Here is a 27,754-nt window from a genome sequence, read left to right as displayed (position 1 = left end):
AGACTATTAATATGTTTCAGCCGTATAGGGCAGATTCTGTGTTCTTCTATTTTCCTCCATGTGCTCTCAAATACTCAAGACTCCCCCATCCTCACCAAAGCACAGGTCTGTATTTGAGTTAAAATCTGATTCTAAAGCTTTTGTCAGGTCTTCTATCCTCTAAATTAGCCTGTAGCTACAAATTGTTTAGCCAGTCCTAATTCCCTGTCACTCCCAACTTCTCACAGCGTTCACTTCGCTCTCATGGCCAACTGGCCAAGTTTTCATTTCCTTTGTTGCTAAATGCCTTCTTCCTCCAAAATTCCTGCCGGGGAGCAGAAGGGTCACTGAAAACACAGGGGAGGAGGAACTGCTGTCAGGCCAGAGGAAGGAATTTGTTCCAGAAAAGGCTCATATTTAACCCTGTAACTCTGGACTGTGACAGGATCAGACACACCTTGGGGCAAAGGCACTGGCAAAGGCTGAGGAACACCTTCCTGCAGGGAGGGGATCTCTGCAGGCTTTAAACAGTGAGCTCTAGAAAGTCTCCAGTGGACAAACACAAACTTTGATGTCCAAAGGTTTATCACAACATTGCCAAATATAGATGAAACTGTAGAAAGTACAGCCCTGATAAAAGCAGCACTACAAAGACTGAAATTTTGGCTGTATTGAAGTTGTAAAGTTATCAAAAAAACCTTCAATCCTGTCTCCCCTCACAAAACCCCACTTCTCTCTAGTCATTTTGTGGTTCTGTTTTCTTTTTGTTCTCTTCAAAGATGGTTAAGCCATTTTATTAAAATTAAAAAGAACAGAAAACAAAACACAGTCCAAGGCAGACACTGTACATGGAAAATGTCAGTGCAAGAGATTTGTATTTAACAAAGGCATTTGAATTAGAGAGCAACATAAAGTGATGGAAATACTGAGCAACCTAACCACCATCACCATAAAAGTTGTCTCTTCTCTGAGAACTATACCCAGGAAAGGTTGCACAGGGAGTCACATGGCAGCAGGTTCCAATACCGCTCATAATGCCATTCTGGTAAGACTTTCAAAGCAAACATTCAGCCAGATGTTAAGCCCCAAGTGTGACAGCTCCCAGTATTGTTCTTGGCTTATACTTGAAATAAAGTGATGAACATGGCTTTAAAAAACCTGAACAGGATGCATGCCATTTGCAGTCTGGCCATTACTTGAAGATTTGACCTAGCACAAAGAGGAAGAAGAATTACACAGACCAAAATTTTAGGAAACAAAACAAAAGTGAGAAATGTCTGAGATGCAATAACCTTTAAAAAAAGGGGAGGGAGAGGCAGAAATCAGCATTATTGTTTTAAAGAAGGAGCAATCAATATGTTTTTAGACCATATACTTACTTTGAGGATATGCGAAAACTAAACTACTTCAGCCTTGGTACTTGACCCTTCTCTCCCGACAAATACAAGAGCTAGAGGAGAGATCACCCAGGGAAAAGCTAGAGCACAGTTAGGCTTTTAGCCTGATTTGCCTACTGACTACACAAGGAGAGAAACTCCTCTCTTCAGTTTTCACTGCAAGTACTCTCTAAATTGGCTCACTTCCTACTAGAAGCAAAATACTCAAAAGAAAGCACATATCTCACCAGAAAGGAAAATAAAGAAATTACTTAAAAACACAAACCAAAAACAAAACCACAAGTCTCTTTCACAAGCAAAGGAGTTACTGCAGAGAGCAGAGCTCAGCAAGGCACAAACACTGAGAGAAATTCACTGCAATTCCAGACAACACACAGGCAAAAGGTTCTCCCCAGCTTCAGCAAGCAATGACAAGTGCCACCCAGTGCATGGATGGAACAGACTGTGACTGTACCAACAGCAGCAATGGCAGCACTGAAGCACCAAGTTGTCATGCTTGAACTTGTACACTACATGATTACAGAGACCCACTGATGAATCAGATATGCTTTAAAATAATTCCTCTCTTGAATGTCTCTACTATAACCCCATCCTGTAGCATGGGCAACTTGACTTGGGCTATATCCAAGATTAACATTTGTATTCTTAATCATTTGCAGACTTTACTTCTCAAAAAGTTGCACTACTTTGCTGGACTATCTTAAATGAATTATACTAATTAAAACAATCTTGAGTTTCAAATGGCCTTCAAATACTTTCATCATCCTAGTCAAGTGGTTAGTCCTTTTATAAAACAATTGAACCTATACCCTTAAAATAACCCAAAAACCAGAAGAAGGAAAACAAATAAAGAAAGCAGAAAAGGCAAGGCAATTCTTACTCAAAGAAAATACGAGTAAGAATCTTAAGACAAAATTGCATTTGTTCTGTTACTGCTTACATATCTAGGTCACCATACTGAGACATTGATCATACATAAAATATTACTTAGTATATCGAAACAGCAAATATTTCTGAGTGCTTTATTTTACTAATTTTCAGTTAATATCACACATTAACAATTCCCCTAACTACCTATAAATGCTTCAATAAAAACATAGTTATGCCTGAAAATTATTACATTATATCTGGCAATGAAGAATTTTGGTTGAACAAGTTTTCTTCTCTGAAACTTTTTAAATGCTTTATAAAACAAAGGAGCCTCATATGCTGATTTAAAAATACAAACAAACAAAAAAACCCCAAAAACAAAACAAACAAACAAACAAAAAACAAAGACACCAAAAATATGAAGTGCATGGGCTACTCCCTCTTCTTTAAAAGTAAAATCTGAATATCTCCCTTTATATTGTTTTGTTAATGTAGTACCAATCAAAATCAAAGCTGGAAAATAAGCAGCTTAACTGCTCCAGGATCCCTGGAACTTTGTTAGAATTCCTGAAGTGAAAGTGTGAGCCCATGCTTTTTAGCACCAATGCGATAAATCCAAAGCTTCAAAATGTTTCTGCAGATACTGTACTTATGCTGTAAAATGCATTAGACATGCAACAGTTCCAACATTTGCAGGAAGCTCCTGCATTAGGCAGTTCGTTCATATGCATGCTGGAAAAAAGGCCAAGATTTCTAAAGGCACAGCCACATATCCAAGGCAAATCCAAGTGCTGTTCAAGCTCTTGGTCTAGCCCCTGGCCTCGCTGAACAGATCTGCAAGTCACAACAACCTGTGTTTACCTGCCATCTTCTCTATGGCCTGGCAACCTCTCACCCTATCCCAGCAGGAATCCTGTGTATGTGCTACATGTGTAGGTGACTAAGCAGCACACAGATGGAAGTCACTCAGTTCTCATCTGATGTCCTGCTGGAAGAGTGGCAGGGAGAGTGTCACCACACCATTTCACAACCTTTGACACCATTGAACACACACGAAACAGAGCACGGGCTGCCTAATAGCCCTGGGAGCAGTGGCATATTGCCAGAGTTTCCTTTCCTTGCTAGGAGAAGACAAGGAGTCACATTTACTTGCAGTCATTTTGCACACATGCAACAAAATCCAAGGTCCCACAGACCACCAGATTTACAGTACAAGCACGAGTCAGCTATACTGTGCAGAATGAGATGGCCTGACCACCAGGTAAAAGGAAGCAGCAGTGTTGTGGTGTACAGCTTTCCCCCCAAGGAGAAGTACTGTGCCCAGCCAGAAAGCCTTGGCACTGCTACAGGAAAACTACTCCACAGCATGGTGCTCTGGGCTGTGCTCCAGGCACTAGATATTTCCAGAAAACATTTGGAAAATATTTTAAAAATCCAATTCCACTTTGACAATATCTTCAGGAAGAGTTAAAGAACAGGGCCTGTAAAACTGTTCTTGCATGGGAATCCATAAAATCACCACTCCAACCAATTTTGTCCAACATTTCTTCCACCATTTCATATTGCTCTCACCCTGCATCATTATCACAGTAGAAAGTCTGAAGCAAAGCATTTAACTTTTTCTTTTTGGCAACACAGTTTAAGAAATTAATTCCAAGACAAATTAAAAAAAAACCATCAGAGAAGAAGAATAACAATAGTAATAGTAATAGTAATAATAATAATAATAATAATAATAATAATAATAATAATAATCCCTCAAACTCTTAACTTACTCTTGCAGTGTTTCCACTCCTTTTTCTTTATATTGCAGCTCCTGCTTCATCTGTGCCAATTCCCGTTTTAGCCGAGAAAGCTGAATATAACAAAATAACTTAAAAGTAAGAATATGCAACAGAAACTTCCATAAAAAAATAATTGGGTTTAAATATAAAATTTTAAGTTACTTCAAAAAACTGGAAGTAATAAGTTTTCTTCCTTTTTTTTGCTTTAAAATCTGCATTGAAATAACAGGACTTTCTCAAATATCATAAGATCCAATCAAACAGCAGTCATGACATTCAGCTTTTAAAGTATCAATTGCTTCATCTATTCTATCGTGTTTCTATCTCCAATAGGTTATGCTAACAGCATGTTTCAATCCATAGAATTTTTCTTCTCCCTTCATAGTAAAGACACATCTCAACTGTCTTCAACTCTTTAGTCAACTTTAAAAAAGCCTGAACATTCAATGCTGATAATTTTTCCATCTGGGAAAACAAAATTACTGGCAGCAGAACTGGCCTGTGTGAGGGGCTTCACAGCATCTAGGGTATCCAAGACTGTCAAGAGTCCCACCATCCTGTGTAGCCCTCCCCCTTCCCCATTTGTTCTTGCCCTTTCCTCAAAACTCATGGTACCAGCCTCTAAAACACTCCTATACCCTCACCAACTCTTTTAAAAACTCACAAGCTCACCAAAAGTAAAATGAAGAAATGCACCACTTAACATCATGTACACAAATATTTTATAGTGCATATTTCATTCTATTTCCTGCAACAACTCAATGGCTATGCACACATTTGGATGAACATATTATCCCATTCACTCATTAGGTCATTTTCTTTTAAGATGCAGGAACAGAGGCAAATAGTCATATAAGTGAAGACCCTGTTTATTTTCTTTAAATAAATAAGAAATAAGGTTTATTTTCTTGTTTAGAATATGCTGACATTTAGAATATGTAAAACAAGCAAACACTAGTCAGCATGTAGTAAATCTATACAGATAGAATAAATGCCTTTGGAGGGTGGCGAATGGGATTTATTTTCAGAGGCATTCATGTGAAAAGTGGTCACTCCAACAGAAATGGAACGCTATCCTGTGAAGAGAAGTATTTTTTTATTTATTTTGTGAGCTGAGCACCTGGCATGCTAAAAACCATTTTATCCCCTAAGAAAAAGAAAGGTACAGTTTTTAAATAGGTTCTAGAGCTTAGTACTATAAACTGCTTTTTATAATTGCTTATGTCTGTTAGATCAATTTGCTTGAAGCCAATGTGCAAGATTTATCTCTGTGCTAAAGCATCATGAGATAAATTCAAGAAGTCAACTATTTTGCCTTCAGCAAACATGGTACCAAAACCACGATTCCATTTTTTTTTAAATATATAAATATATAAGTATGGAACATTTTTATTACTGAACTGCTTACCACTGTCAGAATACTTGAACTTTTCCTCCTCAAAAAGGAGCTCTGGCCAAATCAGCTAAAAAATTCTATTTGGCCAACAGGTCTACTGAATTGTAAAGAGATTTCCAAATAAGTGGCTAAATCTAGAGTTCAGTGGAACCTCACTGAAAATGGGTAAATGGTATGAAGAGAGTGGGACTGAACTCCATTTAATAATGAAAGAATTTCGCTGCAGAGTATTTACTACTTGTGGCCGTCGCACAGAGAAAGCAATTTCTGGAAGCCTGGCTGAGCTTGCCTCTGACATCTGTGACAAAAATGTTTACACTTGTAACATGGAAAAAGCATTACTTTGCAAGTCACTGAAATGCAGTTAATGTAGAGTCCTTTTAACAGAACAACAGGCTCGAATAAAAAAGCAGGTTTTTAACACCATATTTCTAAAAATGCATTCAACTTTCAGTGTAAAGGCTAAAAAACAGTCTCCCTCCCTTCCCCATGCATAATTAATATTTTTACAAAATTAAAAAATTAAAAAAACATTACTCACTCTGTCACGACGGCTGGCTATTTCTGCTTTAATCTGATATGGGTCATACTTGGTATTAGTTGAAAATCCAGAGAATGCTAAACAGATAGAAAACAGCATTTTATTTTTTTTTTCCAACGCTCTTCTTTAATACACTTGTTAAGATGTGGCACTATTTTAATAAACAGTTGCATTAAATTCTTTGAGTTACAAGTCATTAGGCTTTAAAATAATCCTCTGTGCTACAGTACAACTGAAGATTTCCATTTGGCCCACCTGAAACTTTTTTGTCCTGAACAACAATAATTGCATATAGCAGCACTGCATATTCCTAAAAGCAACTAGCTTTTATGACTGGATGGTAGCATTTACTGATGCAAGGAATTTGTGTAATATTAACAATTGCTAGCTACTTCCTAGATATATTGAATTAACAGTATGATAGGGACTAAAGATATAAAAAAAATCCCAATTGTCAGAACAAAATCACATCAGCTAGGAAGAAAAGCTGCCTCCTAAAGCAACAGTATAGAGAACCAACATACAGATCAAACTCTGGCAAGTGAGCTCTCCACACAGTGTATCTGGAGTCAGGCAATGATTTCAAGCTGTGCCATTACAAGCTAAAGCCTAGACAGATGAAGTAAAGGTCCTAGAGGAGGCTGGGCAAGAGCAACCATGATTTATAGAGTGAGCCACTCAAGGCAGCACTGGCCCACTGAAAAATGCCTGGTATGTGAGTGGATGGGGTTGTGCTGTCAGACCTTCCATCCTTTTGCAGAGCTGAAGGCTGCTGCTTTGAAACCCATACCCGTGTCTGCGCTGCAGTGAACCTTTCTACTCTCGAAAGAATACTGCAACACCAAGGTCATGTCGAGCGTGCAGGAACTTGCCAAAATGAGTAGTCATGCCTGGACTAATTCTCTAAATCCAGGATTTTCTATGGATTTTTTTTTTAAACAGTGCTGATCACAACTGAGTCACAAAACTGCTGCATGGGCACCTCCCTGCCAATCCACAGTCGCTGAGCTCACAACGCCTCCCACTCATGAGTGTACGACACTGAGTCAATGGTAGCACCCACAAGCAAAGTGGAGGAAAACACTGTGAAATTTTAGTTCTTTCAACGCAACAACCTGAAACATGTAGTAGTGGAGGCAAGGATATTCGCAATATAAGCACCCAACTTTGGTCATGTAATTGCACTCAAATTAGAAGCCTACTATTTCTGCACAATAAATGGAGAAGCAAGCATCCCACAGTGGAGTGGAGGAGTCAAATTACGAAAAACAAGTGGAGAAGAAGCCTCTGGAAATCTTGAGTTGACAGCACGATTAATCCCCAAGAGGAAATTTAAAAAAAAATAATCTGGCTAAATCAGCCTGCTCCATTTTCTCGAAACAGATGCATATGACCTTAAACCAATATAAAATATATTAACACATCCGTAGAAAATTTAAATATTTTTTCACCTCAAAACAAGCGGAAGATTTTATTTAAATGCTCTTACAAAGTCTCATTATCAATTCCAGATATACCTAAAAAAACCAAAACTATCAGAAGATTGAGAAACATAAGTCAATTGACATAGCATTTCCATTTGTTACAGATAAGCTCCAATTTTGTTGTTTTAAGCCATATTTTGTTGCCACTTCAAGCAACTTGTTTTTCCAAGAGCTTCAAAAATATGAAAAACAGGTTATATTTTTCTAGTATATTTTCATCTTCCAGAGGAGTTTCTTTCTATATATTCACCTGAAGTAATTCAACAAAATATTCCACAGAACTATTGCAAATTTTTTAAAAACAAAAAGCCCAAGCTCCTAGAAAGGTATTGCAATAAATGTCTATTTTGATTTTATAATCTCAAAAAATACTAACAACACTATTTTATCCTATTCCAAGTCTTTAAACAGTAGGTAAACACACTTTAAACAATAATTTCTTTTTAAAGATTTCTTTCTTAGTAAGAAAAAAATCTTAATACTTCTTAAGATTGAACATAACAGGGAGAAATAAAACTAGTCACAACTGTTCAGTTATGTCACAACTAAATCACAGAACACATGTATTTAAAACTAAACAAATAGATGAGAATCCCAGTTCAACAGTAACAGAATACTTGGTCCAATCCATGTGGGATACTTCAGCCCTAAAAACACAGGATTTTGGCATACATATGAATTACCTTGGATTAATAAATACCAGTGGATCAGTAGCTAAATACTTCTATACACATGCCTGCTCTAAGTTCCCCTCCACAGTCAGGTTTCTTGAATGTTTTCAGAAAAGGCTAAAGCAAAGTTTTCCATTCTTACCAAGTACTTGTCATTTAACATCAAACCCGCAGTTAAACAATGTCAGCACACACAGCAGCCACTGAAAAGCCACCAGCACAGTAAAACTCCACCACATTTCCACGTGGCTGTTGGGTATATCCACTTGACACACTTCTTTGAACTCGAATGTTTGGCTCTCTGGCAAAGACACCTTTTCCTATTGCACCAGCCAACAGCTGTGACAGCGGTGCAACATCTTTAGAATTCAGAAAAATGAAAAGGGCAGGAAATCAAAGCTCTACGACCTACACCACCAATAATATCACAGGCTGACATTCAAGAATGAGGTGCACTAAGGAAATACTGCTTCCTACTTTGTGGTCAGAGGTGCCCTTGACCACAACAGTTTGCCCCTAACACCTTATAAAGTTGCTAAACAGACCATGGATCTACAGAAGCTTTCCCCTAAGTTGATGGTTTCCACCCATGTTGAGGGTAGAACAATCTGTGAGTTTAGGAGTGCAAGTGGGTGGCTGGTCTAGCAACATTCAGTCTTGCCTTCACTGCCTTGTAGAGAGCACACTACAGCTGGTTCCAAGATGGGTAGAGATGCTAGCTGGGATATATCCCTGTTTAGTGTTACATCCCAGTTTAGTGTTAATATTTTTCCCTGTTAAATGTTACATCTGTATTCTAATAGAACTAACAGGAAATGAAAGACCTGAAATAGCAGAGTCAAAGGATAGCACCTCACTTCTGTAGTCAGAATCTTCGTTCAGAGAAGAATCCAGTGACAGAAATACTTCACAACATTTCTTACAACACATCTTGTGAGAGGCAGGTGAGTAAAATCAAGAAAAGACTATAAACTCACAGCTGGCATAAGAACGGCTGTCATCCTCACACATTTTGTGCAATTGTTGATATTCTTCTTGGGCTAGTTCAAAACGCTGCTGCTTTATTTGGTAAATCTCTTTCTTGGCATTGAGTGCCTCCTGGGCAACTATTAAATATTCCTTCAGCATGCGTTCTTGCTCCCTTCTCCATTGCTCCCTTGGGTCCTCAATTTGTGTGAGCTCTAAGGAGAAAAAATTAAAAGCATTAAAAAAAAATCTGTAAGATACTTTATGCTACAAAGTACAAATGATTTTGTTTGTGTCCGTTCTGAACCAACATACCTAACACTACAGTGCATAAAATTGCTCCAGCTAGGACGAGAAGAAGAAAGGATGCAGAGTGAAAGAACGGGAAAAGCCTTTTCAAATATAAAAGGCATTTAAATTTGATTCTTTTCTTTACCAACTAGTGCAAACGCGAAGAAAACAGTATTTTGGCTCTAACCTTCCCCCATAGCCAACTTGAAAATTTTGAGAGCTACCAAAAAGCCTAGAACCATAAAGGACAGTGAAAGGTATCCCAATGCTTAACCCATAACTCTACAGATAGCTGGAACTACCTTATCATACTACATACAACTTTGCAAGTGCAACATCCTGAAAGGTCAGAGACTGTCTCTGCATACTTAAAAAGAATAAGGTAATTCAACAGAAAAGTCAGCATTTTAATCTCGAATCCATAAAGCATTTCAATCGCTTCTATTTTTGTTTTAAGAAACAGCAGTCTCATGTTTTCACTTTCCAGGGTTTAGAACAGTTTATATTCAAACACAAATCAAAGTTTCCACCACAAAATGTTTCCCATACATATATTGATTTTCAAAGTTACTGCAAAACAATCTCTTTGCAGCTGCAAAGGCATTTGAGGAGGACACATGCACTAAAATTCTAAAAAATTATTGGTTCATTTGTTTTCTTTTTGTGAACTAACAAAAATGTTTTACATGAGGATGTCCATGTAAAGTCTCATCTTTAAGCGTAAGGTTAATTTCTGGTGATTGAAGCTCTACCAGTAAGAAGTTGATGCAGACACAATGCCAGTTTTCAAAGTAATGGCAGAACCTGCAGCACAGTGAGGAGGTAAGCACCCAGCAGTTTTTTCCAAATTTGGTTTCTTATGAGAGATGAAAGTCAGTTATGTTTTGCATTAATCGTGAGTCCATAATTCAGTAGACTGGTGTCAGTGATGAAATACAAAACTGTAAAAGACTGAGTCTAACAAATTAAGAATTCCACTGGTGTCGGGTCACGTTAGCAACTCTACCATTTGAGAGCCATGTGAAAAGTGTATAAACAAAACCAGAAAGCTCAAAGAGCAGTAGTTCCAACAGATTTGCAGATTATTTCCCTAAATAACTTTTTCTCTTAACAGCTGTCCCCTTTCTCTCCCTGCAACTTCTCACATTGAAACAGTATAAAGATTTTCCCCATCGTTCTGGAATTTCTTCCCACATCCCTGGGATCCTTGATTCCCAGCAGCACCTTCTGACTCCCATGACCCCAAACTATCTCTGCAGCCAAGGACAGGATGTGCTCTGACTTGTTCAGTTACCATAAATCCTTCTCTACGTGGAGAGCAAGCAGAAGAAAACAGAGTTCAGATGGCTGCCCATCCTTCACTGATGGCATGTCAATTTGCAATGCTATCTCACCTGTCCATAAGTACTCCTGAAATCTGTGCAAATTTAATATTCCTAAAACTGCTAATCCCTTATGGAAACTATGCAGAAATTAATAAATCTTTATAAGACAGAGAAGCTAGATCCTAGTAAGCGTTTCTTTTTGAATAGGAAATTATTAGTCCTAACCTCAGTAAACAGCCAAGGCCAAGATGTTATGTTCTATCACATAACATCTTGGCCTTGGCTGTTTACTGAGATTATTATTTATCCTTTACTTCAGGGCACTGCACCTCTTATAGAATTATTTCAGAAGCCTTCTGAAAACCTGGCAGCATTCTTCTGAGACAGAAAACTTCTTTAGTACAGTAGTGACGTTTTCTTCTGTTTTATGAAACTTTGCCCTGGATTTCTAAATAAGTTTGCCACATAACAACAACATTAAAGCTACACTGTTATGATAAAATTAACTTCCTTCATTTCTTTATAACCAATTAAAAAACCCAAAACACTATAGTAACTCAAGAACAGCCCCAGACAAATGCAAAGAATATATTACTCCCTCACTAGGGAATGTTCAAGTGCTTAAAGGAGACTTCAAAGGCTTCCAAGATTCTGAGGAGGAGGGAAAGGAATTCTGTGGCTGGCAGCCGCCAAGGTTTTTAAGCAACGGTTGGACAAAAGCCAAGAGCAGCTTAGTAAGGGTGTCAACAAAGTACTGAATTTACAGAACAAGATGGAGATCAGGATTGGAAGCACCATTGAGATTTACAGAAGATTCCTCTGTTCCTGTTTTTTTTCAATATAAATGGAAAGCTATTGCCTAGAAATCTTTTCCTTGCTTCCTGGGTAAACAAACATTGCAAGAGGCTTAGAAAAATCAGATGTATTGCTGTTTTCTTTTAGAAGGTGCAAGGGCAGAAAGCTTGTGAGAGTGCACAAAGCATGAGAGGTCCCTGGTAAGCATAACTGTAGAAAGACTCTGAATTATCCCTTGCACTTTCTCACAGTATTTCTTGGAACCAAAGCACTTCTAAACTGTTTTGTCAATTAACACAGAACTCCAATGCTCTGTAAAGCATTGAACCCAGTCAGACACAAAAGGCAGCCTAAATGTTTTCATGTGAAGCTGCCATTCCAAGTGTTTTAGACATACTCATTTCAGAAAAACATTTCTTTAGCTCCTACACTATCTCTGCCACTTGCCTGACACCATCTCATGATGCAGTCATTAGTTCTCACTTCTACAGAGGAAGTTAATGTAGTCTTTTGATTGCTCCCTTTGTTGTCCACAGTTTAAAAACTGGATCGAGTATCCTATTAGTTTTGAATAATGATTATCCAGTTATAATATTGAGTCTGTCTTCCCTCTTAATATAATTCTTACTGGTATACGCAAGCACTGTATTAGCCTAAGGGTGACAAACCCATTTTGCTGTGACGTTTGAATTACCATTTAGGATAATATCTGTGGGCTGCAAGTAATTAGTTATCATGAAAGAGACTAATTTTGCAACCTTGTTAATTGCTGAATGATTCCTTTTACTCAGTTCAGCACTGGCCCTATGAAGTTTCTATACCTCTGTTCATACATCAATTTTGTTTCATACCTAATATGATTAGCTTTACTTTCTCAGACCCATTAATATTAATCTTCTTTCTGTGTCTACCCACTGAGCATTTGGGAACTCAGTTTCTCTCTGCAAAGACTCTTTTCTACAATTTTTGCTCTCAATTGCACAGAAAAAAAGGCAAGTCAGATCTGACATGCCTACAATGATTAATATCCTTTCTGTAAGTTCAAACTTCATGTCTGTAGTAAAGTTGCTAATAACAAAATCTGAAAAGCAAAAGGGAGTGATTTCTTTTGCATATGACGGTGATTGTTATTGCTATAAAAGATGCCTATAAGCATTCATGTTCTACAGGGACTCCTAAAACCTTTTACAATTAAAAAAAAAAAAAAGAGTTGCCAATACCCTCTTTTTCTTTTTTTTTAAATATGTGCATTCACACACATTTACATACATTGGTGCAAGTGCACTCCATGACTTTACTCCAATGTAATCCTCACTTTTTAGTAAACTTCAACATTACTAAAGTTACCATGACAGCAACTCTTAAACTACTGCTTCTTTTAAACACAGTTATTGTAAGAATTACCCAACAATCTGTATTTATTGTCTTCGAATTGTCTTGGCTATCTATCCTTGTGATTAGTGTATTAACAGCTCTTTAAAGTTTGTAATTTAATTAGTGATCTTTGTTAAATTTCACAACAAATAAGTACCTGTGTGGGTCAAAAAATACCATGGAAACATTTATTATTATGTTGTTTGGGCTTTTTAAAATAAGTGAGTGTGAAACCACACCAGACAAGTAATTCCAATAATGGCTGGAAGCCCAAAACTATTTCTACACTTTTATTTCTTAGTTGACTAGATTTCAAGTAGATAGTATTGAAGTGGGTTTTGTAGATTATACTATTTACTACTGCTGTGATAGCCCATATAAATACTTGCTTCTTTACTCACTCCTCACCAACTGCCAATTCCGACAATATTGAAGGCATTCGCTCACTAGTGATAAGAAGCTTAATGATAGCAGCACAACAGTAACAGCAGCAGTAGTACAAAGCTATAAAGATAAGACATTTTCTTAAAAGTAGAACTGGCAAACATGCCAGACAGTGGTGATACAAAGCTCAGCAACAGTCCAAAAGGGAAAATGTTAGAAGTTGGTTTCCAAAAGGGACATCTGTTGTCTTTTTTTATAGCACTTTGTACTGCATTAAAGCATAAAACAAGCACTGCTTAAGCGAGGATGAGATTACTGTATTTCATGACGCTTCTGATTAAAAATGAGCACATTTCTCTCAGAATAAATTTTGCTTTTCAATATAGAAGAGTGAACTACAGGCGACTGAAAAACAGGAAAAATCTTTGTAAGTGACGTATGACAAAAAGCAACAACAAAATTATTGATACTTCACAGTATGACACAGCAAAACAGAAGTTTTATACACTATAACTCAATCATAGTTTGTAAAATTCTTTACAAATGGAAGAAGCATTGTGACCCATGTGAAAGATGAGAAAACAGATTCTGCAAGAAATTACTTGCACGTATTTTCTCACTGTAGCATGAGGTGCATAAATGGTATTGGAAACAAAGTTAGTGCCATGAGTTAACATCAGCTTGCTAGTATTCCTCAAAATAATCATGCATCTACTCACGATTTATGTGGTCCATATAATAAACTCCAATCTGTTGATCGTAAACAGTTTCCCATCCTAAAGGAAGCTCATCACCGACACAGTCAGCAAATGTCAATGGCTTTGTAATCCTGTAAAAACAAAAATAACACGAATAAATACAAAAGGTGCAGAGTTTACAATGCAATGAGTGTTATTACATGTTTTGAAGATACCTCCACCATTTGATCACGAACTAGTTATGCTGCTTAGGAATGTGCTGATAATTACAATCATACAGTTTCAAAATAAAATTTCATTTAAATATGCTGACAGATACTCCCCAAACAGGTAAAACTAGCTTCTCCCCTCAAGTTTCCATGTATAACAATTTAATTACAATGGCATGCAGTCCTGCCAGTTTTTCTCCCATACCGCAAAGAACACAATTGTGAAGCTGGAGTTCACCACTGCTAAAACTACTAGAACCTTTATGGGTTTTAACTGCTGTAAGGTGAAAAAGCAGGATAATTGCTTGTCCTGAAAAAATAACACAAAACTTAAGACAGCACTATATAACAGATTTCCACTTTTTGTTTACATATTTTCAACTATTAATGATATTCTTGTGGTCCAGACACATCCAAATTACTTCCTTTCCCTCAAAAAGAAGAGACAAACAAATGTCTGAAGAATTCCGAAGCAATTAGAGTAGATGTAGTAATTAATATGTAACAGCATTGCTATCTAGCAGCTTAAAATGTCACATCTCTGGATAGGCAAACTCTTCCTAGACCAGTGGATAACAGAAAACCGAAACAGCATGTCAGTGTTGATAGGAATGTTTAAAATACTGGATTCCAAATTCTACAGAAAGACTTTAAATCGACACTGCTCCAGAACATCAAGGTATATAAAAAACTAGGAAGAACAAATAATCCAAACAAAAAAGCCTTTGCATTCAGTCTAATCATGCCTATTTCCAAAATCATTTTAATCTTTACTTAACCCCTAAGATAATGTTTTCCTTTACTAGTACAGTAATTTCAATGATACATGGGATACAGATCCAACACCTTCCTCACGTATTTGTTGAGGCATTTCTAACACCTAGAATGATGACAACTTTGCAAACCTTAAATACATTCATTAATTTCAGGACAGACTTAAGTTTAGCACAACCTATGACACAACACTGTTATTCATAATTCCAGCAGTATGGTATAATACCCAACTCAGGTTTACTGACACCAGATTTGAACTGTGCTTACAAATATGTTGTGGAATAGAGAAGGGCAGGTATTTGCACTTCATCTGATAACACTGATATAAAACAGTAACTTTGAATTAAAACATGTTTGTCTTTGAACTTAGAATTCCTTCCCCAAAACAAAACCAACCCAATCCAGTGATAAAGCCTTCAAATGATGGAAATACCACGGAAGCTACATTCCAGCTATTCCAATGGTACAGTAAGCACACTATTCAACCACTAACAAAAGCACAAAACTTTGCACACGGCAAACAGAAAAACCGTGTTTACCTGCCTCCTAAAACTAGTAGTACATTACGTAAGTATTCTTACAGTGCTCAAAATTAACTGTAGTAAAATAATACAAGTGTCCTCACTAGTTTCAATGTAATGTTTGAACAGCTTTCCACAACAGTACAAAGATCACATTCTGTGGATTCTCCAACATGTATAAACATTTAGTAAGACGAAGATGTACACAAACTTGTACACAAACTTGTGCACAAACTTGTATATAAACTTGTGCGCCACTTTTTAAAGTAAAAGTTTTCCGTTACCACCAAATACGTAGTTCACATCACGTAATCAAGCAAATCCAAAGCTGCTGCATTCAAGAAAGAAAATGTTACTGTGAACTGACATATGCACTCTCTCAGTAATTCATCTAGCAGTCAGGCAGACCAAATATTGCCAAAATACTTCTGATCTCCCTGGAATTCAGTCAAATATTAAAAATACAACATGTGGCATTTTTTCTTAAACTCCCATGGTCTTATTCTGAAGACATCATGTTTACAATTTCTCAGAGTAGTCTAGACATTGGCTCCTAAATTACTGCACTATAGACAAGATTTTCTTTGGAATGAGTTATGAGATTTGCTTGCCTGTTATACAAACATACCCTCAACCCTTTATTCATAAATAAAACCTGCACATGATACTCTAACCTTTCACACAACAAGAACTTTAATTCAATGCTCTCCGTGTCAGACTTCCAGGACAAGGACAATGTTCGCTTTTGGGAAAAGGGAGACTGAAGAAAACCAATGCATCTGGTCTAACTGGTTTTCATTCCAATGATATAAAGCATGTGTGAACAGTTTAATTAATGGCTTTGAAGGAAAAACTTTAAGAAAAACATCCCAACACATAAAAAGCTATCTTCCAGATATTCAGGCCATTATTAAGTTGATGTTGCTCATTTTAAACATTATAATCAAAGTTGCTCAAATTTGGATTCCTGACAAAGCATAATGTCACATTGATTTTCAATTCAGTCACATTTATACCCATGTAGCTGAATCTTCATTCAATTAACCCAGGTCAAAATATTAAACTAAGAACTGGAAGTTTCTCCCTGCGTTTTGTACTGCTTTAACTAAGAACTGAAAAAATACCTTTCTGGTTTAAGCAGCACAACTCTGAGTACAAGATTAGTTTTTTGCAGTTAGGGAAACTAAGGGTTTTCAGAACAACAAAGACAAAATGGAACAGATGCAGATATGTATATTGGAGGTCAGCCACAAACGACAGCAGTAGACTGCTGAAATTAAGTATCTTCTGGAAATACTGCTTTACCCTCTGGATTTGTTTTTAATTAGCTTAAGCACTATAAAATAGATCAGATCTTTTCTGCTTCTATATAAAGAATTGTACAAGGTACAAGTACATCTGTTAAAACATTTCAAAGTATGAAAGACAAAAAACTTTTCGAAGTATTATAAAGACAAAGACAGAACAAATATGCTGCCATCTTTAATTAAACACAAAACAGGGCTGCCCAGATCTGTGCTATTCACAGTATAGTAGTAAAGAATAACAGCTAGCAGTAAAGAACAACTAAGGCACTTCTCTGTGATCATAGTAGTAAACAATAGCTAAGGCATTCACCCCAATCATCTCCTGTTCTACCTACAACAACTGGTACACACTAATAAGAAGGTTCTGAACTTTCAGCTGAAGACTCAAAAATTCTCTGGGATCAGTTTGCAACATTAACTGGTTGTGGCCACTGAAGCTACAGGGCAGGTACCAGTGACAGTTGTCCATGGGGGCCAATTCTGGATAGATCAAAGAACCAACCATAACTTCAGATTAACTGACTTGCTGGTTCTTCATCAACTCGAAAGGTTTATCCTTTCCAAAAGTAATGATGCTCTTCAGTCCTTAGACACCTAACCTTTGGTGACCTTGAAACCCTTCAGAAGCAAACACAGAATCATGTAAGAAAGCTTCCATAACCCAAATCCTTCACATCTACCCAAGACAGAAAAATCTTTGAGCAATGTCGAGCACCTTGGATCTGTCACTTCTAAGTCTGCCCAAATTACATGTTTTTGTTAAATAGAAGTATAAGTCCGGTATTTGTATGCAGTAAAACAGACACATCTAAAACTCCAAGTTTTAACAACATTTTCTCTGCATCAATTACCAGGCTAAACAGTTAGAATACAGAAATTAAACTGCAAAATAAAACCGAACATGTGACTAAACTAAGAGATGTTTTTCCTCCTCTTTGCATATATTTTCATATCTTTAGCCACTACCATATGCAGAAGGATTCCAGAATACAGTACTACAGCTTTCTGAATGTGCAGCAGTAACAAGTATTTCTTGAAAGCATCAGTTCATGGCAGGGACTGAGTGGGAAGAAGAAAAGAAAGTAAAAGACAATGGCTAAATACTATTTTGGATAAATTACTGCAAAAGTACTCTCAGCTTTAGATACTTTGTTAAGAGGATCTAATTTCAACCCCCTCAAAAAAACACAGAAAACCTTAACCTTTAAAGGAACACTCCTGAGTTTAAAGAAAAAGCATACTTCAAATCTCCAAAACACAGTCTGATGGATAGAGCAGGGCAGCAACTTCATTCTCATAGACATTCAAAACCAGAACCAGACCACTAAATACACAAGGCTTCAGAAAATATTAGATAAGATTCTCAGTCTTCCCATGGCCCTGATGCCACATCAGAGGGCCCTTGCTGCCTGAAATCCCTAAGACTAATTGAGTAAAACTTCCCCTGGGAGGAACTAAATTAAGACAAACAGAGCCTGTTTTTCCAAGATCTTGAACAGGAAATCGAAAAGGTGTTTCCAAAGTAGAAACACTGTTGCAAACTAGCTGCCATCTCTCAAATAATGCCTAGATACCTAAATTACATCCAGGGCCACCCTATCTTCCAAAGTGGGCCTGGATTAAGAGGAAAGCACTAACCACGAGGGCTAATTATGAAAAAGAACCACCAAGTTCTGAAGAAAAGCCACCATCTATAGAGGTGACAGAGGGAAGGATGCAAGCACAGCAGCTGACGACAATGCTATTATTTTTGTTTCTGATTTTAGTCAGATCCAACAGAAGAAGCAGAAAATGTCTAATAAAATTTGATACTCCTCAACAGACAACTAGGAGTAACAATGTCTTAAATCTGGTCTCAGTCTGAATTGCCATCTAATGGGATAGATGATTTTGCCTGCAAAATGTAGACTATAAACTAGGAAACTGTATTAATTCACATTACAGCTCTGAAGAATACCAAGCGATTTAAAAATAAATAACAGAACAACTAGAAAAGAATTAGCAATCTGATAAATCTAGCAATAGTTTATCCAATGAAAGTATTACACTGAGTATATTACTGAAGTGTCAAAAGGCAAGAAAGAGAGAAGGCAAAATGAGAAAACGTGCACACACTTTGAAGCTTTCAGCCAGACATTTTTTTTCTTACCTCCTTTCAAACATGAAGTTAAGCTACAGCCACTGTTATAAAATTTAATTATCCTAAATTGAGCAGTAATGGAAGATGATTTTTTTGTTGTTTCATAGACACCAGCAAGAAGAGCTGTTTACACCAAAGGGAAGAATGGGGGGTTTATTATTATTTTGTTTTCACAAGTCACACTGCTGTCCTGGAGGCACTTCATGGACATCCTCCTCCACCACCATAGCTCAGGTCTGGGCAGACAGACCCTCTCCGAGGGTCTGTGGCCACCCAGCTGAGCCATGGCTCCCCAGCAGACTCCTCCAAGCAGGCTTCCCTGGAAGGAGCACTCCCCTCCTCAACAGCCCCTGCCTCCCACCCCACCGGGCAGGGAGGGACCTGTCAGGCACTCGCTGCTGCCTGGCTGCTCAGCAGGAGCTTCCTCCACAATTCAGAAATAGGCACACACCGGTCAGACCCTGCAGCCTCACCCTGGGGCAGCACATGCCAGTCAGGCTCAGGCTGTTTGCAGCAAGTGCCACCATGAAATCCAGATCCTCTGTTACAGCACTCTGGAGTACACCATGGTTTTCCTCCCTGTTTGTCCTCCATGACAGATTCAGCTCTCCACAAGCAGCCAAGTCACAAAAATGGACTGGATTTTGGCAAATGACATACTAAGTGCTTAGTCAAAAGTACAACAAAGGTCATCAAACTATATGCATCTTTCCAAGGTAAAAATTCCTTATAACCTGCTTCTTAATCCAAATTATATATATGTATCTTCATTTTACTGCATAATTTAACCTCAAATTCTTAACTTACTGAGTGTCTACTCAATCCCTCATTAAAATAAATCCACAATACAGATGGCTGGACAGAAACTGACACAAATGAGATGCTGTGCTCAGGACAAAAGGACTCAAAAAGGTAACTTGTATTCAGAGTCATCACTGGGAGGCATTTCCCTTGGAAATAAAAACATACCCTACAGCAAGGAAATAACAGCACAAGCTCTTCTAAAGGTCACTTAAAATTCTGTCTTTTTAAGACCACACTGTATTTTGCAGCTGTTTTCATTATTTCTTTTTTTCAAGAACTGCAAATAAGTAGATGAAGGAGTGCTAATAGTGTCCAATCAGTTTATTTGCTTCAATTATTTTGACAATAACATAAGACAGCACAGCACACATCACCATGCAAAACAGAAGCCACAGGATGGAATTAGGCAGCCATTTGCATAGTAATGAATCAACATCTTCAAATGTGAGAAAAATGTCTGATCACTATTAAACCTTTTTTTTTTAATTTAAACTCCAAACAATTAGATTTTGTGATGTAAAATGTATGTGAAGCCACACGTACAAGTAAGAGAGAACCTATCCAATTTGTTGACTTGGAAGAAGTAAAAGCACTTGGTATTGCCTACAAACACCTCTAAGAAATGTATCCCCTTACCTTTTGCTATTCTAGAAACAATAAATATTTACTAACAACAATAGGTAAATAATATACTTTTGTTTTTTAACCTTTATCATACTCCCCAAAAACAAAACAACTAAGAAATATTGGCTTAGTGTGTTGAAACATAAAATAAAATGCTATGTCCAACTGCAGCTCTCACATAACTTGTCAGGCTGCTCAGGAACTGCTGAAACAGTTCCACACAAGCAGACAAGTCTCCCAAGCAGCTATCCATTTCTTAACAGCAGCTATGGTCCGTATCCAAATTCAGAACACAAATATTATGGGAAATTCTTGCTGAAAATATACCCACATTTTATGTACACAGTCCAAATTCCCCTTCAAAAATCACAGCCGGGTTATAAGTCAGTGCTTTTAAGAAAACTGAAATTGTTTTTGCAATTTATTATTTTTTTAACAGAAGATAAACAATTAAAAATGGGGCAGAGGGGTTAAGTAAGACTCTCCATGAACACTTTAAAACATAGTTTGTGTGTGCACAGATAGCCCAAAGTGACAGGCAACTGTACAAAGCCATTAGCCAAAAGCTAAGATTAGCAATGGGCCAGACGCAATTGCTGGAGGGACTTGCTGAAGAAAGGCACCCTGGACAGCAGGCAACTTGACATCTAAAGCAGAAAACAGACAAAATTATATATGGCAGCTGGAACTGGAAATAAGCCACAAGAGGACAGCAGGGATATGTGGCAGATAAGACAGTTAAGGAGGAGAAATTAGGAAACTACGGTTACACCAAACTGATTTCAAATTGCACCTTCATATTGAATATGCTCTTAGCTAGAAACCATAACATGCAAAACATTTATGACTCTTCTTTTGCCAATCCTAATAAAGCTCCCTTTGCTACTCAAAATCTCTAAATATTTACAAGATTTTCTCGAGGACTTGCATAACAGGAGAGCCTTAAAAAATAAAAAACTAAAACCAAATGGATAAGAATCAAAAAGTCTAAACTAAAACAGGAAGAAAATTTAACAGAGAATTTCAAAATTTGAGAAGCAAGCTGAATCCTTCCACCTATGTAAGAAGCCAAACATGACACTACACCTGTCCAGGTACAGCACAGCTTTAGAGCAGGCAAGTAAGCATAGAATCATAGACTGTGCTGAGTTGGAAGGGACCCGCAAGGATCATCGAGTCCAACTCATGGCCCTACACAGTATCATCCCCAAAGAGACTGTACATATGCTTGTGCATAAGCATATGCATATATACACACACATACACACACAATTGTTCACTTCTGACTGCTGGTCACAACTTCCATATGCAACTATCTGATGAGGAGGAAACACCTGCACTTTGCTTATGGAAGTCATCTGAGCAAGGGTGAAAAAGTGCACCTGCAAAAGCCTACCAGCAAGTTCTTAATAATAAGCCCTTTGCACACAAACTAATGGGAGGAGTTCAAAGCAGAAAGGAAATGCAGCAGACAGGAAAAGGGAGGTCCTCAGCAGACAAGGAGGAACAAAAATGGGACATAAAAGTCCAAATTCAAGCCCATGAAGTTCCACGTGTTAGAAGAATAGGAGGCATCAAAAGAAGCTTTACATCTCAGTAAGAAGTAACTAAAATGGTCTTACATGGTGCAAAACACTACCATGCAGTGGAATACTTCCTGAGGACTCTTGCAGGATCACTTAAAGTTTATATCAAAAGAGACTAGCACATCCTAACTATTACATTGCCTCTTTCATTTCTAGTTTATTAAGATGTGTGGGCTATCACTGCTCACTACAGCAGTACAGAAGCAAAAGGGTAAAGTTCTTCAGAACTGTCTGCCCATCTACTATGTTCTCTCGCTAACCTCATATGTCCTAAATCCAGAAACATTACGCCAGAATTAACTGACTACCTTGTTACCCTTAAGTCTGACTAACCATTTCTTTGACATTTTGAAGTCTATGTGATTACAGTAGAGGTTTTTCTGCAACATTCTAACAGCCACTGGTAATGTACAGTTACCTCTGCACTGCTGAAGGCGTTCCCCTCCCTTAAATTCATCATTCTTCTTTACCAGTTAGCCAGATTGGAAATAATTAAATATACATATATGTGTGTGTGTGCGCACACACACATATATATATACACACACACAATTGATTTGTCCATACATACGATTAATTGATTTGTTCAAATACCATTCAAGTGTCAAATGACAGTTTAACTTAAACATTCTTCAATAGAGAAAGCACTGTGAAACACTTTTGTGAACACTTCAAACCACTTTAGAAAAGTCTCAGTCAGCAAAACAGAGAATCTTACATTAACTGGTAATCTTTGGGCCAAATAGAAAGGCAAGTAGTTGAAGATGCACAGAGGTTACCACCAGAATCTTGAGGTATACATGCAATTACATCCTGCTGCAGTCCACAATTGCCAATTAACAGAAGAAAATCCTCCTCATACACTAAGAAGGTCCATCATTCTATAAAACTTGCCAACAAACATGATGCTAAAGGGATTTTTTTATATCTGTAGTTTGAGAGAAACAATGTTTTAGAACAGGCTACAGCTCGTGTTCCCCCAGAGGTAAACTGCAGTTTAATGAGATTAGAAACAGACATCTGTTATGTCTATGTGTACAAACAAGCCCAGCACTACTATCGGTGAAAATTTAATTAATCTGATGTTTTAAAATATTTTAAGCCCCAATCCTCCAAAAACTTACTATACTTGCAATAAATTAAATGTCACTGAAATTAATTTCCTGACACTATTTTCACCAATAAGTGTTATTCAGTGATATTAATAAAAGAGAAAACTCACATTAAAAGTTACCAGAAACCATTTCTAGAGAAATGAAGCAAAAAGTGACAAACAATGGGAGGAAAAAGTAAATGCAACTGGACTGAGTATAAAACAATGGTTGGAAAAATATATATTCAAGAGACTATTCTTTTCAAGCCTTGGAACAAAGTGATGTGTAGATAAGTGCCAAAAGAATATGCATACCATGACTTCACATACATCCTATTCAAAACAAATTGTGAGGTACAACAGTAAATATAGGCCTCACACCCAGAAAAGTCTACACTGCCAGCTAATACTAAAAATTCAAGACAAGAGTTTCTCGTTTAACCTTTCACAACAGCTTTGTTCCTTGTCCTCTTCCAACCCACTTTAAAATAGTGTTATACTCATCTCGTATTTTTTCTAAAAGTACCACATATGGCATTTCTCAAACACATTCAAGTATCACATTCCTAGAAGTTTTATGGACTCTTGTACCATTTCTATGTAATGTCTTCTAACAGGCTACTGTGCTATCACACACTGACTCTGCCCGTAGAGAGAGAAATTTTGCCTTGTAAAAGGCCTCAGCTGTGGCTCCAAGCCCCCCTCAGTGGAGGGGGTGCCCAAGGACATGGAGGGAAACCTGCAACCCAGGGGCATTACACTGCACTCCAGCAGCTCCCTGCCCAAACTATGCTGCAGATCTGTAAGGAAGGCTTTCCAGACTGCTTCTTCTTAAGTTTCTGAACTGCATTAATAAAGCAATAGGGTACACAGGAATGAAAGAGTGCAACTAATGTGACACACACACAGGATCCAAGGGCGCCGTTTCAATCACTTGCCTGAAGAGTTACTAAGCTTGACTTTTAGCACTAAGCAACTGAAGTGGAAATATGTTGACAGGATCTTTGATGCTTTTGGTTTCAGAATCCATTTCTTGCAAGCAGTGATCTATGGCAGTCACCTCATTATTTAAGGTTTTTCCACTCTTCCAGGAGTAACAGACCCTTAGTCAAGCACATATGGATGCATGTTTCAGCTGCCTAGAACTGGTGATGGACAAGCCACTAGTGACTATTGTATACATTAGCACACATGTATAGACACCCTCCATCTACCCATTCATTGTGAACCTCCATATTTTAAATGGTATTACAAAAACAGGTAATGGTTACCTACAAGGTATTAAAAGTGTTCTAAAAATAAACCCATTAAAGAAAACCGTGCTTAAAATGTGTCTTATTTTCCAAACACATCAGGAGAGTTAACAAAAGAAATTTTATCTCCCTGAAATCTTTGCTGCTTTTATACCAATGGAGCAAGAAACCCCCTGCAAAATAAAATAATGTCTTTAAGCCAAATAACTACCTAAGGGAAAAAGCGTTGGTTCTGCAATGGTTCAGCCTTTATATATTTTCTTTTCCACAGTTGACATGTTAATTTATATAATTTCTAAACTTTTGATTCTCAGCATTCTCAATCTACCAGTCACAAACAGAAGTTCATGTTATCTACAAATACATAATCACAGAATCACACAGAATCATAGATTATGCCGAGTTGTTAAGGGACCCACAAGGAACATCCAGTCCAACTCCTGGCCCTCCACAGGACCATCCCCAAGAGTCACACCATGTTGCCCAAGAGTATCATCCAAATGCTTCCTGAGCTCTGTCAGGCTTGGTGCTGTGACCACTTCCCTGGGGAGCCTGTTCCACTGCCCAACCATCCTCTGGGTGAAGAACCTTTTTCTAAAGGTTCTAAACCTCCCCTCACACAACTTCAGGCCATTCCCTCAGGTCACTGGTCACCACAGAGAAGAAACCAGTGCCTGCCCCTCCTCTTCCCCTCACAAGGAAGTTGTAGACTGTGATGAGTAGACTGTTCAGCCTCCTTTTCCCCAGGCTGAACACAAGTGCCTTTAGCTGCTCCTCATATGGCTTCCCCTCAAGGCCCTTCACCATCTTCCTTGCCCTCCTTTGGACACTCTCTAACAGCTTAATACCTTTCTTATATTGTGGTGCCCAAACCTGCACACAATATTCAGGTGAGGCTGCCCCAGTGCAGAGCAGAGCGGGACAATCCCCTCCCTTCACCGGCTGGCGATGCTTTGCCTGATGCCCCCCAGGACACACTTGGCCCTCCTGGCTGCCAGGGCACTGCTGACTCATATTCAACCTGCTGTCAACCAGAACCCCCAGGTCCCTTTCCATGGCACTGCTTTCCATCATCTCATTCCCCATTCTGTACAAACAGCCAACTATATTAATATAATGTTAATATAGGTGTTGTGGAGAATATTCTCTAAAACATGCACTTAAACTCTTACAACTGCTTCCACACTCCAGGTCAACACCCTTGTCAGACAGTAATTTTCAAGCTTTTAGGGAAACTTAGTCCAGCCTCTTTTTTCCCAATATTTAAGTTTCCTACTATTATTATCATTCCCCAAACACACTTGCTTCCTATAGTCCTCCTTAATGCTGACCTTGCAAACTAATGCAGTATTCTCTCCACCCAATATTCGTAATTTAGAACTATATCCCAAAGACAGACAGTTTTACAGATTTATGTTCATCTGAAATTTTTTAAGAGGTTAAAGTCATGAAGCTTGATGCTTTTACTTCTATGGTTGCCAGTAGTTGTGCAATATATCATATTTAAGCTTCGAGCTGGACCAGTAAAGTACTTCCAAGTAAGTAACACAAGGAATTACTCATAACTTCACTGTCATGATTTTGCTTATATATAAGAATATAAAATACTTTGTGAAAAAATCCAGAGAAATCCAGACAGATAATGTAATTTAATGAACTATAATAATGCAGTATGGAAAAAAAATCCTAAGAGAACCTGCTCAAATCCAACATAAAAAAGTACTTAGAATTATCAGAAAAATTAATTTCTGTTATAAGAAAATAAATCAGAGTGAGACAATACAAGCAATGTTGAGGGTTATTTTACAGTATAAAATTTCACATATACCAAAAAAATCAGAAATTAAAAACCAGGCAACAGGAGACTAAGCACAATTCTAGAATACACACTGTGCTATCAAACCTATGGTGACCTTAATCTGAACATAACTGAACATCAAGTACCACAGCAGTGAAAATTAGATTAAATTTATAGTAACATACCAAAGAGACTTCAACAGTAGATGGCCTCCTCTTCTTTCTCCCCATCTCCCATGACAGAGAAGGTTAAAAATAGAGGCTTCCGTTTCCTTAGATTATTTCACTTTAGGCTTTTCTAGAGCACTGAAATTAGCTACTTTGCCAGCTTCCTACATTTGTGTTAGAAAAGGAGTGTTAAAAACACACATTTACAGCAACTCAGGAAACTGACTTCTGTGGTTTGTGTTATTATTATCACTTCTAAATGACAACTCTCTCTAGAAGTTGTAGGTTTCTCTTCTGAAGTTTCCCTGTGGATATTGCTCACCCAAAGGCCCCTTGCACCACATAGTAACATATTTTGGGAGTAAGCTGTACTGGCATATTTTTCTATATTTATGCATTCCTTTGCAGTTAGTAAACACAGATATTTTCAGTGCACAGTGCTCAATTCCCCACATCCAAAAGCAGCCCCAGTACTAGGAAGGAGAGCTTAAGAGCCATAGAAATACAGCTTCAGCTCCCTCCCTCCTAGCCCTGAGCCTTTGAGGAAGTCAGAGCCAAAGGAAGCCTCTAACTTCCACCATGGCAGCACAGAGCAGCCCCAGCTGTCCAGGTCCATATTTTAAGGTCAGAAGGTCACTGTTATTCTCTAATTGACCTCCTGCATAATACAAGCTACAAAACTGTAGCTGGCACTTCTTGCATCCATCCCAACATCTCATGGGCAACCTAGACCATATGTCTGTTTATATTGAAAAGATGTACATTGCAGAATAAGCATCTGAACTCTTTATCTGGAAGTACTGCATATCAACATACAAAAAGTAGCACATATCTAAACTCTGATGTAGTATGATGTTGTACCACCTACACATGACTACAGTGCAGTGCCGTCCACTCATTAGAAAGTCTAGCATGCTTCGTTAGGCATTCTCTCATTTTTTGATTGCTTTTTATTCTGCTAGAGTGAAGTCACCCTGCCTGAAATTCTCCCTCCTGAGGGTGTTACTCCTTCCAATCTCTTGTGAGACCTTCAATTAAAACAGCTCTGCCACTTGAAATGAGGAAGCACGGGAAAAATGCTGTCCCGTCCCTCCCCATCCCCCACTTCAAGTTTTACAATAGTCTAGATAATCTCAGCACTGCTAACCACAGGACCTGAATTTTTTAGGCATCCTACTGTCCCCAAGGAAAATCATTCAAGTTTGGTGAAGGTACAAGAGAGTGGAAGAGGGCAATATTGTTGCACAATGCTCAACACAATTCTGTGAAGTCGGAAGCCCCGGTCTTTGGAGATTTAATCTCCACTGAACATGTGCCAGCTTCTCAGGACCTCTCCTGGCTACACAGCCACCCAACCCCAGTGTTCCAGGACATCCAAAAGGATTGCTCCAGCAAGGAGGAGCTCCAGAAAAATAATTCCAGTACAACCCTACTCCTTCCAGGAAAAGAGACTAGGAAGTCAGTTTCTCCTTCCAGTGTGAAGGAGAAAGCATCTGAACTCTGTTAGCATCTGAACACCAGGA

General features: G+C 38.0%; 1 protein-coding gene across 4 annotated transcripts in view; it reads right to left on the bottom strand.

The window, feature by feature from the left end:
* WWC3 (WWC family member 3) overlaps window positions 1–27,754 on the bottom strand; it is a 97,328-nt gene that overhangs the window by 47,423 nt on the left and 22,151 nt on the right. For all 4 annotated transcript variants that reach the window (XM_017812328.1, XM_017812329.1, XM_017812326.1 and 1 more), the window contains exons 2-5: window positions 13,977–14,086; window positions 9,100–9,303; window positions 5,968–6,044; window positions 4,022–4,101 (exon numbers count right to left, since the gene is read on the bottom strand). In XM_017812328.1, the coding sequence (XP_017667817.1) occupies window positions 4,022–4,101; window positions 5,968–6,044; window positions 9,100–9,303; window positions 13,977–13,992 (377 nt within the window). In that variant the 5' untranslated portion in view covers window positions 13,993–14,086. The remainder of the gene's footprint in view (window positions 1–4,021; window positions 4,102–5,967; window positions 6,045–9,099; window positions 9,304–13,976; window positions 14,087–27,754) is intronic.

The sequence above is a fragment of the Lepidothrix coronata genome, unplaced genomic scaffold (assembly GCF_001604755.1).
Source record: "Lepidothrix coronata isolate B3197 unplaced genomic scaffold, Lepidothrix_coronata-1.0 Scaffold35, whole genome shotgun sequence".
In the NCBI taxonomy this organism is placed as follows: Eukaryota; Metazoa; Chordata; class Aves; order Passeriformes; family Pipridae; genus Lepidothrix; species Lepidothrix coronata.
Note: the sequence above shows the minus strand (reverse complement) of the source record. Positions and strands in the feature narration are given on the sequence as shown.